The following is a 13,317-nucleotide window of genomic DNA, read 5'->3' as shown; positions in this document are numbered from 1 at the left end:
CTGCAAAACATGGGTAGCCTGTCAGGTGCACACCTTAAAGGAGTACTGACACGAAATTTTCGTGTTACGTTTTTTTCACTGCTATGCGTGCCTACCAGCCCACTAATCATAGAATGACAGATTAGACGGTCGAGCGCAGCGTAAACATTCATTTACAGCGTCGTTTATTCGTGCCAGTTTCGGTTTAAACTGAAAAACGCCGAGCGGCCGCCATAACAGGATGTATCACATGACGTCACCATTCTTGCCGCATCGCTGCCTCTCTGGAAGCGCGCGCGAGCGAGCGCACGCGCGCGCCCAGACCAGCCGAGGTCTTCGCCGTCCCCACAGGCCCGGGCAGCATGACGTCAGCCCCAAAACCATGACGTGTACACACGCCCGAGCAGCGCGCGCCAACCACAGCCAGCGCGTCTGCTTTGTCACGGGAGCCCCGACGTCGGCAGTTTGGGTGTCATGATGTCACGTCGGCCCGCTCTGGGCTTTCTCGTGCGGGCGAAGATTAAAATGGATTTTAAATATGTTTCGCTGAACTGTTGCTGTTGAAACTTGCTGGGAGATATCTCCTGATAAAAAGGAAGCGTTTTACATAGTTATCACAGCTTTGAAATTTCGTGTCAGTACTCCTTTAAAGCACACTGGTCTTAGAAGCTTTTTTTTTGCTTTCCAACCAATCTTCATGAAACTTTATGGGCTTGTTGAGTTTTTTAGCTGATTTTAAATATACAACTAGTTTTGATGTCAGGTGACTAGTTTCTGAGGTAATTAAAAATCTGCCTTGCTTGTTCTTGAGAACAATGAAAAAAAAACTAATCAACAAAAAATTACCAGTAAGGAGCGAATAGATACCAGGAGTTGCGGAGAATGGAATGTGGGAAGCAGTTCTTTTGTTTTGCAATCACATATACAAGTTTACAAAAATTGTAACTTATAGATTGGAATACTCCTGCAAACCAATTAAGAATAACACTAATTAAACAATTGCCGAAGCATAAAATCCAAAATCTGATTCCTAAGTTGCATGGCTTAAACGAGCCACGAAGAGAAAACACAAGTTTGGTTCGTTCAAAAGATGGCCTTGTTAGAATCATACTGACACCACTTTTAACTTAAACTTCGCTCAAATACGCTGAATAATTAGGAAAAAAGGGAATGGCCATGCGACCCACTAACTCGTTCCCCACAACAGAAGCTATGATGTCATACCAGACAGCTCTGCGATTGGCGGAGTGCGGCAAAAGCAAATGCAAATTAGGCAGAGCTTATAAGCTTGCCGAACGAGCTATTTGCATTTAAATTTAGGGCACATTCTTTTTAAAGCCCTAAGAATGGTGGCACAAACAGGGGAAGTTACGAAAGCACACGTAAACACAGAAGTAGCGATGCGTATCCTGCTGTTGGTACTGCGTGCACTATGCTTGGTTTAGCTGCACAGGACTGCAAGGCTTTGGGGTTGTTTCAGACGACACTGCCCGATTGATGACCAATTGACACTGGCACAAACTTGTCTTATGTGACCGTATTTATCGAGCGAGCACCATGTTTCACGAAACGATTGTCTCCATGCACAAAACTAGCCAGGTACAAATACGTTCACAAACAAACCAAAGGCAGAGAATGGCTTGCCCCGGTGTGGTGGCGCCATCTAGGTTCATTAACGGTAAACAAGGCCCAGTGATGTCATTGCAGACCATGAAAACGCACGATTTAGTGGGGAAATTTTTACTTAAATTATTTAATTTCTCAGTGAATAAAGCATCGTTTGCATTCGGACAAGCACTGGGGGTATTATAAAATACGAAATCTTTCGAATAACACAAACTTGTGTTTTGTTTTCATGGCTCGTTTAAACATTCAGCTTTACGCTGCAAGAAAAAAAAAATATCTTTCTAGCTGCTCTACATGCTTGGGTGTGCCTCTCTAGAATTTCCTATCACTGCAATACCGCTCGGAGCAAAAAAGAAAATTATGAAAAAATTATTTTTTTTAAATCGAAATCAGGCCTGTACAGCTTTCACAAGTACCTGGTACTGTTCAAGTACCAACTTTTTAGAAAGAAAACTGTGCAAACTAAGGAAAAAAGTGATACCTAAAAAAATGCTCTTTTTGGCCATTTTTTGGTCCCCATGACCTCTGTGCCCCCTTAAAGGGACTGCGCAAAAATCTAGATTACGAACCTACTTTTTGAAATTTGTGGTGAATGGTCTCTGTCTCACTTTATGCGCCAAAGCTACACCAGGGAACGAGGCATGCTGTAGTGAGGGGCTACGGAATAATTTTGGCCACCCGGGGATGTCTAATGTGCACCGATATCTTGGTTCACACAGACGTGCTTATTTCACGTCTCCATCACAAAAATGCCTGCTGCAGCTGGAATCAAATGCATGTCGTTGAGCTCAGTAGCGCCATGTCTGAAGAACTGAGCCACACAGTAGTTGATGAACAACAGTGTGCGGTGAATGGGGCACGATGGCCATGACGGGCGGGCCGAAAATTGAGGTTGAATTAAGGGGGGACACTGGTCTTGAAAACCAAAAATGTGCCAAAAAATCAATTTCTGTACTAATTTTATTTGCAGACTGCACGTCCCAAAGAATGTACCTACGAAATATTACAGCTGTACCATAAGTATTTGCAACACTGTCACCATTTCAAGTCGCCTAAATGACTATTTTTGCCTACGTTTGCAAACTTCGTGCCCTGTTTTCTCGGAACCATTTTTTTCCCCTTGAGGTCAACTGTCCAATATCTTGGGATGTACTGGTTCAATTTGTATTATTTTTGCTGCATTTGAAAGCTTATAAAGTGAACAGAGCAATAAAACTACAAAAATATACAACTTATTTTTTGCTAGCCCGATTTTTTATGCAGTTCGTTTTATGAAACTATTATTTATTGATGACACGACATTTAATCAGTTTGCATACTTGCACTCCCTAGTCTTTCTAGAGCACAAAGGGATAAAAGGTATTCCAGTATCTCACAGGTAGATAATGAAAAAATGGCACAAAATGAAATGACATAACATTTTGTACAACTCTGAACTTGCACCACATAGACGAGAACTGACTGCATATTTGTGCTCAGGGTGTTAAAATACACTTAATGTGTAAATTTCAAGCACACAGGTTAAAAAATAACAAAAATGTCCACAAGACCAGTGTCCCCCCTTAATGCAAGGCTGGTTTGGGACAAGGTAGAACCCTGGGGACCTTGCAGTGAAGTGCGGTTATGCTTGGTGTCGTCCCTAAGGGCCACGGCTGGTTGCTAGAACCTTGCAGCCCGGAATGTCTACCACATCTTTCAAGTTTTTTAGGGCAACTCACAGCCATTACAACCTTGGCAATTTGGTGACGTCGGCTGTCACAACACTCGCAGGTCAACTGGCCAGGCATCACATTGCGATCGCATATAGCTTGAATAAACCGAGCGTGAACAAACACAAAGTCAGTAATTGGAGACACTTTTATTTGCCTAGGCAGTTCTTAGCCATTCCTGTCCAGTCTGCTCCTGCCATAATGGGCATTCTGTGGGAAAATAAAATATGGAGCTGCAAAGAACTGTTCTGAGCAGAACTGTTCACAGCAGTCCTGTAGAAGAGACCTAAATATCAAGAAAGAAGTGAACATTGGTACCTTGAAAAGTGAGACAGCGCTTCCCTCCAAAATCTACTCCAGGGACCTAAAGGTTTCACTCTGAATGGTTCATTAAATTTTGTAACAATGAAATTTCGGCAAATGGGACTCCCTCACAGAGAGGTTAAGAACACACCATGCATAGACTTGAAATGAGAAAAACTATTTAATTACATCAGGGGCTCCATTATGCTGAATTTCGTTGCACCAAGGCTTGCACTAGCCTTTGAAGCAACATGTTTCGTGCTGCCCTACCCTTCAAGTGTGAATACTCTTATGTCAGAGCATCATCAGAGCCGCAGAAAGAACCGCATCACTCCTTCAAGGTGGCAGTGACTTGTCTTTGCCATAATGACTGCTTGGCTGTGCGAATGACTTTACTACAAGAGAGTTCCGCTGCACTATGTGAGCACCTCGGGTGCCTTCTTGCCCGACCTTAGCTCGTGTATCTTTGCAAGGGCTGGCAGAGAAGGGTTTGGAGGAGTGTAAGAACCTCTCAAAGGCAACGTCACGACTTGGCTTCAGGTTCTTTGGGTGGGTGCAGCAGGTTGAAGCTGCCGTGACGACCGATGCCTGACAGGAACCGCTTCGCACCTGCGACGGGCAGATATGTGGAACATGAGGACACGGATGTTAAGTGGAACAAGTGCCTCACATTAAATAAGAGCAGACAGCATTGATGTGACACCCGTCACAAGCCTTCACTCTAGCTCCTGCGAGGCCCTCTAATATGCACGGGATGAGGACATCTCACGAGCATAGGTGGAATTACTGCTTCTGCTATAAGCGGTCTGAGTTGCGGTCTGAGCAGTGAACGTCCCGTCCCAGAAATATCTGCGACAGTCGCCGCTAATTGACGAGAACATGTCGGCTACGAAGGAAGGCATATTTTATGCATCCGAGTTCGCTGAAACAACAGCCCATTTGTGTTTCAGAAGATCGAAATACCTGAAGAAATACTCGGTAGTTTCTAATATTGCTAGTCGATTTGTAGCCAAATCAAATTTGCTTTGATATTTGAAAGACTCGAAGCCCACTTGAAGGAGCCACGAAGACTAAATACGAGTCTGGTTCATTAGCCCTGCGCCGTCCGGAAATTCTACCCACTTTCCAGCCGTTCCGGTCAGCAACTATTTTGCCAGTTTCTGGCGCTGCAATGAAAAACACAAACTGCGCAAGAAAAACTCGCAGGATATTTATTTTTTTCTCTTGCATTCTGCTCGCAACTCTTTTACCGATATTTTAGCAGCGTGTAAAACCGCTCGGAGCGTTTCCTAGGTGCAGGCCAGGGTTGTTACCGCAGGTTTTGCAGAAAAAAAGTTTCCCTCCTGCCTCCTTTACTATGCTATTGCTATACAAACAGCACAGTCCTTCTTGCTTCAGCCTGGGAGCTTGTAGATGAAACGGCTCCTCCCATCTAACCTTTCCTCGCACTCCATACATGCAGACAGGCCCCGCTTTTTGGCTCGAGCCCTCAGATCATCCACCAGCTGTTGGACGAGATTGTGGCGGTTCTTCAGGCTTCGCTGCTTTTTTTCTCGCCATGATCCTGCAGCTACGTGCACCTCCAAATAAAAGCATTGGCAATGTCTTTCGACAAAATGTGTAGCTCAGAGAGTAATGATCAGCACGGTGCTGTCTCCACGGCCGCTGTGGCCTTCGTCAATTGCTTCTGTCGAATCACTTTCATCACTTACTAAAGGAGGCATGCAATTCTCTTCCTCACTGAAGTCATCATCGCTTTTGCGAAGTGCACCACATTACCGTAGAATGCACGCGATAAGGAAGCGGCCATGATTCTCAGCGAACAGCGTGTGCGTGAAGAACGCTCTGGAATCCAGAAAGCCTGTGCTGAACATTGTGCTGCACCCTAGTGCAAAAAGAAAAACAACTTGAACAAAGTTCACTTATCCCTCAAGAGGTGGCGCATCATGTATACAAAGAATACGGTAGCATCACAGCGATAAAAACAGTGGAACTGAGTCCTGAACACTTGAACATCCAAGTCGGCAGTGGACAGCTACGGCCGTGTTGCGTTTTCAAGAAGGGGCCGACAACGAATTGCAAAGGGCTAAAAAGACTCCTTTGTTGCAATAACAATGACACCGATTTTACCGTAAACTTTGAACAAATCGAGAGAGGTTTGAGAAGACATACGAAGCAGTGGCGACTCTCCGTCCGCTTTTCAGTAACTTCTGTACGGCGTCACAGAATCCTGTTTGCGCCCTTGGCGGCCGCCGACGTAAGCCACCACCAAGGAACAGGATTGGGCGGTCGTAGTGGGGCCTCCAGTTCCGTTAGATCATATCCGTTAAACACAAATGTGCAATTAGCATACTTATGACTACCGTATTTTCGCGCGTATAACCCACCCCTGCATATAATCCGCACCCCGACTTTCAGCCCGCCGGAAAAAGAAAAAAATCCTCGCGTATAGCTCACACATTTGATACAGGAAAGGCTGCACCAAAGCTACTGCTCAAGCAACACATCACACACCATGTAGAGAGAAAAAGCGTATATTTAGCAAGTACCGTGTTTACTCGCATAATGAACGCACCCCGAATTTTAGTCGCCAAAATTGGGTTTCTTTTTTTTCCCCCGCGCAATAAACGCACCCCCAACTTGTCAATCCGCCAGTCCCACGAATGGCAATACTGTAGCTTTCCCACTTTACTCGCTCCTGCTGATGATGATCCCACATGCAACCTAGAGCCCTCTCTCGAACTAAAAACGAACAAACACTCCGGCGCAGTGTCGTGGGACAGCCAATCACAACAATGCTCACTCGGCTCAGTCCACTGAGCGTCTAGCCCTACTTTTTTCGTGATAGCGTTGTTACTTGCTTGCTTTTACGCTTGTCTTTCACTTTTCAGTCGGCGATGGGTCGAAATGTCGGTTACACGGCCAGTTTTAAGCTCAAGGTTGTGGAGTACGCAGTTGAGCATGAGAACCGAGCTCAGAATTGACGAATTTCAGAATTGACAAAGTGAATGAAGCCTTGACAAACGAGGACGAGTGTAGTTCAATAAAAACACTGTGTGTTTGCCAATTGTGTACGAAAGGTAGGTTATCTAATGCGAAAGGTAGGTTATCTAATGCAATATTTTGTGTCATGGTGGCCTTCTTTCGTCACTCCTGAAGAGCTTCCGGAAAATTACCCCGCATAATAAACGCACCCCCAACTTTTATTCGGTTTTTCGGGGAAAAAAGTGCGTTCATTATGCAAGTAAATACGGTACAATACACTGACTGCAAGGCGAAAGTCACAATTCACTCAGTGTCACTGCTCTCGCTAGAGCTATCACTTGAGCAGCAGTCCTCACTGTTGTACACAAGGTCATCTTCAGTTCCATCCGTGTTGTTTATGATGCAGCATTTTTTTGAAGCTTTTTAGGGTTAGTCAGTGAGGCTTAGTCAGTGCTACTGCGTAGGAGCTTCATGGCACAACACGCGTTGCCGTGAAGCTGCACTAAAGAAAAAAACACCGCGTATTATTTGCACCCTTACTTTGCCACTGGAATGTTCGCATTTTTGGTGCGGGTTGTACACGCGAAAATATGATATGTTCTTATTATTCTTATATTATGTCACTCCCGTCCACATTCTGTCACTGCAGCACAAAATTCGATAGTTTTTCAATGTTTCTTGCATTTTTCTTTTTTCGGTTAAAAAGAAACACCTCTTGTGGCAGGAATGCAGCTGAATGAGTTACCAAATGCTAGTTCTTTCAAATAAAACACCCGACACCCGTATTCCGTCTTCATGGCCCCTCTGAAGCTGATGTCAGTGACCTGGAAGAGGAGGGCAGGGACTTGCCTTGCACAGCCTCCGAGTTCAGCGCCCCCCGAGCTGTTTGCCGCTCGAAGGCCAGCGCTTGGGTCAGGCCCGCGCTGTCGAAGCAGGCGTGGTGAGTGGCCGCCCGGTCGGCCTGGACACAGCCCTGGGGAAACTTGGCTATGCAGTTGGCCAGGCTGACCGCTTGGCCCAGGGCTGGACATAAGGGGCGAGGGCATCACAGGCTGGGAGGACGACCTTCTCAAGACAGCTGGGTGGCACATGTGGCTGGTATCGAGAAACTGTTATTTGACTGCAAAGGATGCTAACAAACAATTGCTGTGCAGACAGGCACAGAAGTCACATTTCCTTTTTTCCAGGCTTGAGGGAAAAATTTAGATTATGGGGGTTTCATGCACCGAGGCTACACCTGGCCTATGAGGCACGTTGTAGTGGAGAGCTCAGGATTAATGAGCTTTTTAATTCAGCTGCCAGCCCATTCAGTCGTACGTAAGCCAGCATTTAGCACTAGCATCCCAAGATTGTCAATGCCAAATAGCAATAGCCACTTCTAGGTGAAACAGTATACTGGTTCTCTGGCAGACTTGAAAAAAACATGCAAAGAAGGTGCTTTGAGGGAGTACACATGGTAGTGATTCAAGGTTCAACTGCGTCTGCACAATTTTCGGAAAAGAAAGAAAAGAGAGAAACATTGTGTAACTGAAATGGTATGATAGAAGAATTGATACATAGTTTAAGGTTACGGCAAAGCACACATTCCCAATAAAATGCCCTGAAATTCCAGAATGACTGTAACATTGGAGGCTAAATACTGAAGGAAACCTATACAGTGGTGTTTGATGTGCAATACAAAGTTAACAAAATAACCCTGCAATCTCTTCACAGCAGCATTCAACATCAACAAATGAACTCGTACTTCTAGCGAACTTTAACACTGGACGAAGAAGGAAAAGACGAAACACACGCTAGACTTCAACTTGGTTTATGCTTGGTATACGTCAACTTGGTGTTAAAGTTCGCTAGAAGTATGCGTTCATTAGACAGTAACCAACTTGCCCAAATCTCCGCTCTAATTCAACACCAACCCAAATCTTCTTGTGAAGTCTTCTTGTGAAGTTCACAGCAAAACTACAATGCGAAAAGAGCAGACTACCGCAGCTTCACACGAAGCCGAAAGAACCAATACATGGCAGTCAAGCTGCTCTCTTCCTTAATGAACAATTAAACAGGAGCCTTCACTCACACAGCCAATGTGTACCATCTTCAGTGGGCAGCACAGTGGCCTGTGTTGCGTGTTTGCTCTACAAACGTGGACCCAGCTTTTTCTACATCCACACATTTTCTTTTATTCAATTTATTCATTTTTAACATGCATAAATGTATTCATTTTTAACATGCATAGAAAATTGGCTTTCCTCAATCAGTTGGTCTGTAGGGGAACAGCAAGGTATACGTCACAACAGTTACGGAGCTACCAAAAAAGGCAAGAAAAGGCAACACACAGCGCTGTGCTACATGTTGTCTTTTCTTGTCCTCTTTGGTAGTGCTGTTTTGAATTGCTGTGATCACCCAAATCACCGCCTTAAGGTATGCATGCATGTGGCAAGAATGCCTTGCCACTAGCCCCTCACCGGTTCCACAGGAGACCACCCGGTTGGCAATGCCCATCTCGTGGGCCTCCTTGGCCGAGACAGGCCGCCCCGTGAGGATGAGGTCGAGCGCCCGCGAGAGGCCGACTAGGGCAGGGAGGAGCGCCGAGCCCCCCGCCATCAGGGGCACACCTGCGTAGGCAGCAAAAGTCACATGAGTACTGCCCACACCACTCGTTCAGCACAACGAGCCACGTAGCAATAGCCAGTGACGAAGGCGAGTCTCCTTGCCGAAACGTTTGAAATGCACTGAGGCGGCTGCCTTGTCTAAAGCACAATCACCAATCGTCTTCAGAGACTCGCAACAGTCGTACCAAAGCGCCGTCCGAAGAGCCCCATGACGGCAGTCTCGTCCATTACGCGAAGATCGCACCAGAGAGCCAGCTCCATGCCGGCACCCACCGCGTAGCCACTCACTGCAGCCACCACGGGCTTCTTACGGGTCTCAGGCGTCCACTGCACACACACACACACACACACCACAGAGCATTGAGGAGTCGGAAGACGAAAAGGCGCAACCTCGTTGGCCAACTGTTGGGTCATCTACGAGGTACAGCTGTCGTGTGAGACATTGGGTGCACAGGCATTTCAACCCTTTCAGGGTCAATGACGTACATGGACGTCCCCGGCAAACACCTTCAAAATGGTGAGCGACGTTCATGTACATCATCGTTGGTATGCTTAAAAAGCACGCCTTTTTTGATCCTTTTTCTTGCTTGGCATGTGTTTCCACAATGCGGAAATGTGTGAAATTTTTTTCTTGCTTCTATGACTCTTTTCTTTTTTTATGCTTTACTATATATATACACACACATACTTTACTTTTTTTTATGCTTTACTTTATGCCGGCTATCGCTTGCGCATCGCATCACACGCAAGTGCGCGGCGGCTGGTTTCAGCTTCATGAGTCTGTGAAACTTTCTAAAAATTTTTATGTTATGCATGAATGAATCACATGTACCTAACAGCACAAACGATTTTTTTGTCACTTTACAATCACCCTAAAAAAATTTTGTCAATTTTTTTCTCGAAACAGATTCGTCTGAAGAATTGATATCAGCAATAAAAATATCGACCCTTGGGGGTCGCGTTTGGCGAAAAAATTTGACCCTCAAAGGAATTTGAATGACTGCCTTGGCAATTATGCCTACTCTCTGCATGCTTCAACAGTCAGCACTGTAGCCTGCTACAGCACTAGAGGTAGCAACACGACTCTCAAACAGGCCCATATCCAAGCAGCAATGGCTGACCATGTCCACTTGGTCTGAAACATGATGGCACACTACACACTTTGTGGGCAATAGCAGTTCGAAACGCGACCATCACGAGTTTAACTTGCTTTGAGCAGACGTAGCTGTGAAACCATGTCAGAAAGTGTGCGAATGGAGATGGTCCATTGAAAAGTTGCCAAGTGTGTGCTCGCATTCCCTCGGCGGCGTTAACAGTAAAGGAATTCACCATGGCTCCTTTATTTTCGTCCCCGACTCACCGCCAACTGTCTGAGACGCAGTCTGATATGTGTTTTTGACACATTTTCCAATTATGAGGAGAGTCCTCAAATTACTAATTAGTTTTAGTCTAAATTAGAAATTAGTCTAAAGAAACCACCCTACCGTAGGCCACTCGTCCAGACGGCCCTCTGCAAGTTCTTCCAGGTCGTATCCGGCACAGAAGCTCCCGCCTGCAAAAAACATAACACGTAACACATGTTGTCAGCAAAGAGAAACTGCATTATCATTGACACCCCACTTCAATCACGAATTCGCTGCACAATATTTCCTGTGGGGTCTACCGTGATTGGCTGCCTGCGCCGTTTCATGACGTTTTCGTGCACGCAGCCAATCACGCGATACCTCACGAGAAATCATCGCCACCAGAAGGTTTTCCAGCGCCCAGTACAGCTGTCTGCTTGCCTTTTCCGTGCAGCACAGCGACGTCCACGCTGTCATCGCGATCAAACTCCCGGAAGGACTCCCTTAGCATCCGCACGGCCTCAGCGTTCAGGCAGTTCCGCTTCTCGGGACGGTTCAGCCCCACGAGCTGGAGACGTCCCTCCTTGGTGCACACCACCGGACAGCCTGCGTGCCAAAATCCCGTCACAACTGAAACAAGCCTGTATCCAAGCATGCTGGTCCGCTACACGCTTCGCGGGTACTAGCAGTTTGAAATGCGACCACCGCGAGTTGAACTTTCGTAAGCTCTTAACACGCTTTCTGTTAGTCTACGCTTCAGACACTCTCCAGTCTATGCGGCGCATAGTTTACTCGTGTTTATTCTCTAAGCTAGCGCGTTTACCCTTTAATAAATGTCACACGTATTTCAGACCATCTTGAGACTAAAGACGGTTGTTTTTAGTACGTCCCCAAAGCGGGGGCAGCTCTGCAAAACCTGAATGTTGATGAGGAACGTGAGGTACTTGCGTCGGTGTCTATCGACATTCCGAGTTGCCGCCGTAGAGCCGATGAAGCTCGCACAACCGTCGCACACTTCGAGGAGCGCCGAAGGACCTGCATATTTCAGGTCAGCATTCAGCACAGTACAGTCGCTTTGTGGAAGACTATGCGGAGTTGCCGAAGAGAAAAGACCACGAGGAAAGCACGTTGTTTTGCTGCTGTTAAACAATTGATGTCGATGACCGTGCCGTACGCAGAATGTTCCAGTTTCGGTTTCGTTTCATTGCGTTTCAATCACTGACTGCAAAACTACCGTGCAACACGGGCGGGAAGTGCTTCTTTAGGAGCGTCAGCATATTGGGAACTTCAGACGGGTTACCCCTCCCTTCTATCCTTTGTTAAAAATCTTAGACATTTTACTGGGCACCCGTAACCACGGGCAGGGCGAAACATTTTGCGCTTCTATTTTATTTCCAGAGCCTTTAGGCTGGGTGATAGAGCCACAAAATTATTAAAGGTGTCGTGCCACCAAATTTTAAGTCTGTAAAAAGCCTGCTGTAGGCTTCCTCTGCATGCAACGACCCTCAACACGAAGTGCTGGGTACAGCAAGAGCTTAATATATATTTTAATTCGCTTCTAAAAATTACCTAAATGCTCTTCTGGAAATCGGGACCCATCGCTAGCGCCACTAACCATGACGTCAGTGAATTGCCAGCTCAGCAAACTTTGTGACGTCATACAACGCTAGCGACTCGAGCGACGTCAACGTGAACTCCAGTTACCACAGTTTGTTTGGTCGCTTGGTCGTATCGACACACAAAATCCTCCCTGTTCTGTGGACACACTATACCGATACGACGGCGACGACGACGCGACGCCGACGAGTCGTTAAAACATCGGCCAACTGCCGAATGGCCAGACCGCGTTGTCACACCACGCCGACGGCGACACAAACACGTCGGCCGATGGAAAGTCGCCGTAGTGTGACTGACTCGCCGACCGAAGACGCCAACAAAACCGGTCGCCTGGCTGTTCGCACGACGCGTCGTCAATCGACCGAGAAGCGAAAACTGCGCCCCGACAACATTCGTGCCGCAATGAACGCGGCTCTATTTTGTTAGTTTCTGGAGGGTAATAAACTCAATAAGTTCCATGAAGCCCATGCAACTCAACACTAGCGCTAATGCGATCCGTATTTTGGCGTTCGACGCTTCGGCCGTGCTCTTCTGCGACGCCGCTACCCCGGAATGCGTGTGCGATCGGCTCGCCTGTAGAAAATATAAGGTCAGTTTCGTGCAGAAGAACAGTTACGTAGGGTAATTTGGGTAATAAGAGATCAGTATCGGCAAAGGTTTTTTAACGTAAAACGTAAAACCAAAGTACGGCAAGCACTATCCCTTCAGTGCAAAATCGCAGTCGCAGCCGGGCACACTTATTTTTGCGAGCGCTTTCGCAGAAGAGCAAAGTTGATGGCGATAAGCTGTCGTGGGGGCTTCGCGGAACCTTGCTGCGCAAGCGCTATTTAAAAAATGTGAGTTTACAAGCCAGGAATTCTGTAAACTAGCTAGTAAACACCGACGTACGACTCCAGGGATGGGCCTCCATCTAGTACACCGGCTATATCGCGGTGTGGAATTGTTTGTTCGCTGGCTCAGTGGTCTCGCGCGTTCCGCCCGTACGGTCAACGTTGCCGGTTCGTTTCGCGGCGGGTGCACCTTTTTTTTTTTTTTTGAGCGTTTTTTTAGCATTTGTATGGTTTGCAAATCCATGGTTTTCATTTGTCTGCATCCGAGGATGCAGACAAAGAATCCGCGTCGGAGCTGTCGCGGCTTGACGTGACGAGT

The 13,317-nt window shown here is 46.6% G+C and overlaps 1 protein-coding gene across 1 annotated transcript; it reads right to left on the bottom strand.

Annotated features, from left to right (window-relative positions):
• Positions 1-3,447: 3,447 nt before the first annotated feature.
• Positions 3,448-11,708, bottom strand: LOC144148026 (putative enoyl-CoA hydratase). The gene is made up of 7 exons (XM_077679626.1): positions 11,496-11,708; positions 10,993-11,157; positions 10,693-10,760; positions 9,394-9,535; positions 9,062-9,211; positions 7,452-7,625; positions 3,448-4,226 (listed from the first exon to the last, which is right to left on the bottom strand). The coding sequence occupies exons 1-7, from the start codon at positions 11,590-11,592 to the stop codon at positions 4,141-4,143; spliced, it is 882 nt and encodes a 293-aa protein (XP_077535752.1). The 5' UTR covers positions 11,593-11,708; the 3' UTR covers positions 3,448-4,140.
• Positions 11,709-13,317: the final 1,609 nt, after the last annotated feature.

This window comes from Haemaphysalis longicornis, unplaced genomic scaffold, assembly GCF_048455015.1.
Source record: "Haemaphysalis longicornis isolate Haplotype H1 unplaced genomic scaffold, Haemaphysalis longicornis Haplotype H1 scaffold_71, whole genome shotgun sequence".
NCBI classification, from domain to species: domain Eukaryota; kingdom Metazoa; phylum Arthropoda; class Arachnida; order Ixodida; family Ixodidae; genus Haemaphysalis; species Haemaphysalis longicornis.
This window is presented reverse-complemented; position numbering and strand designations above follow the sequence as displayed.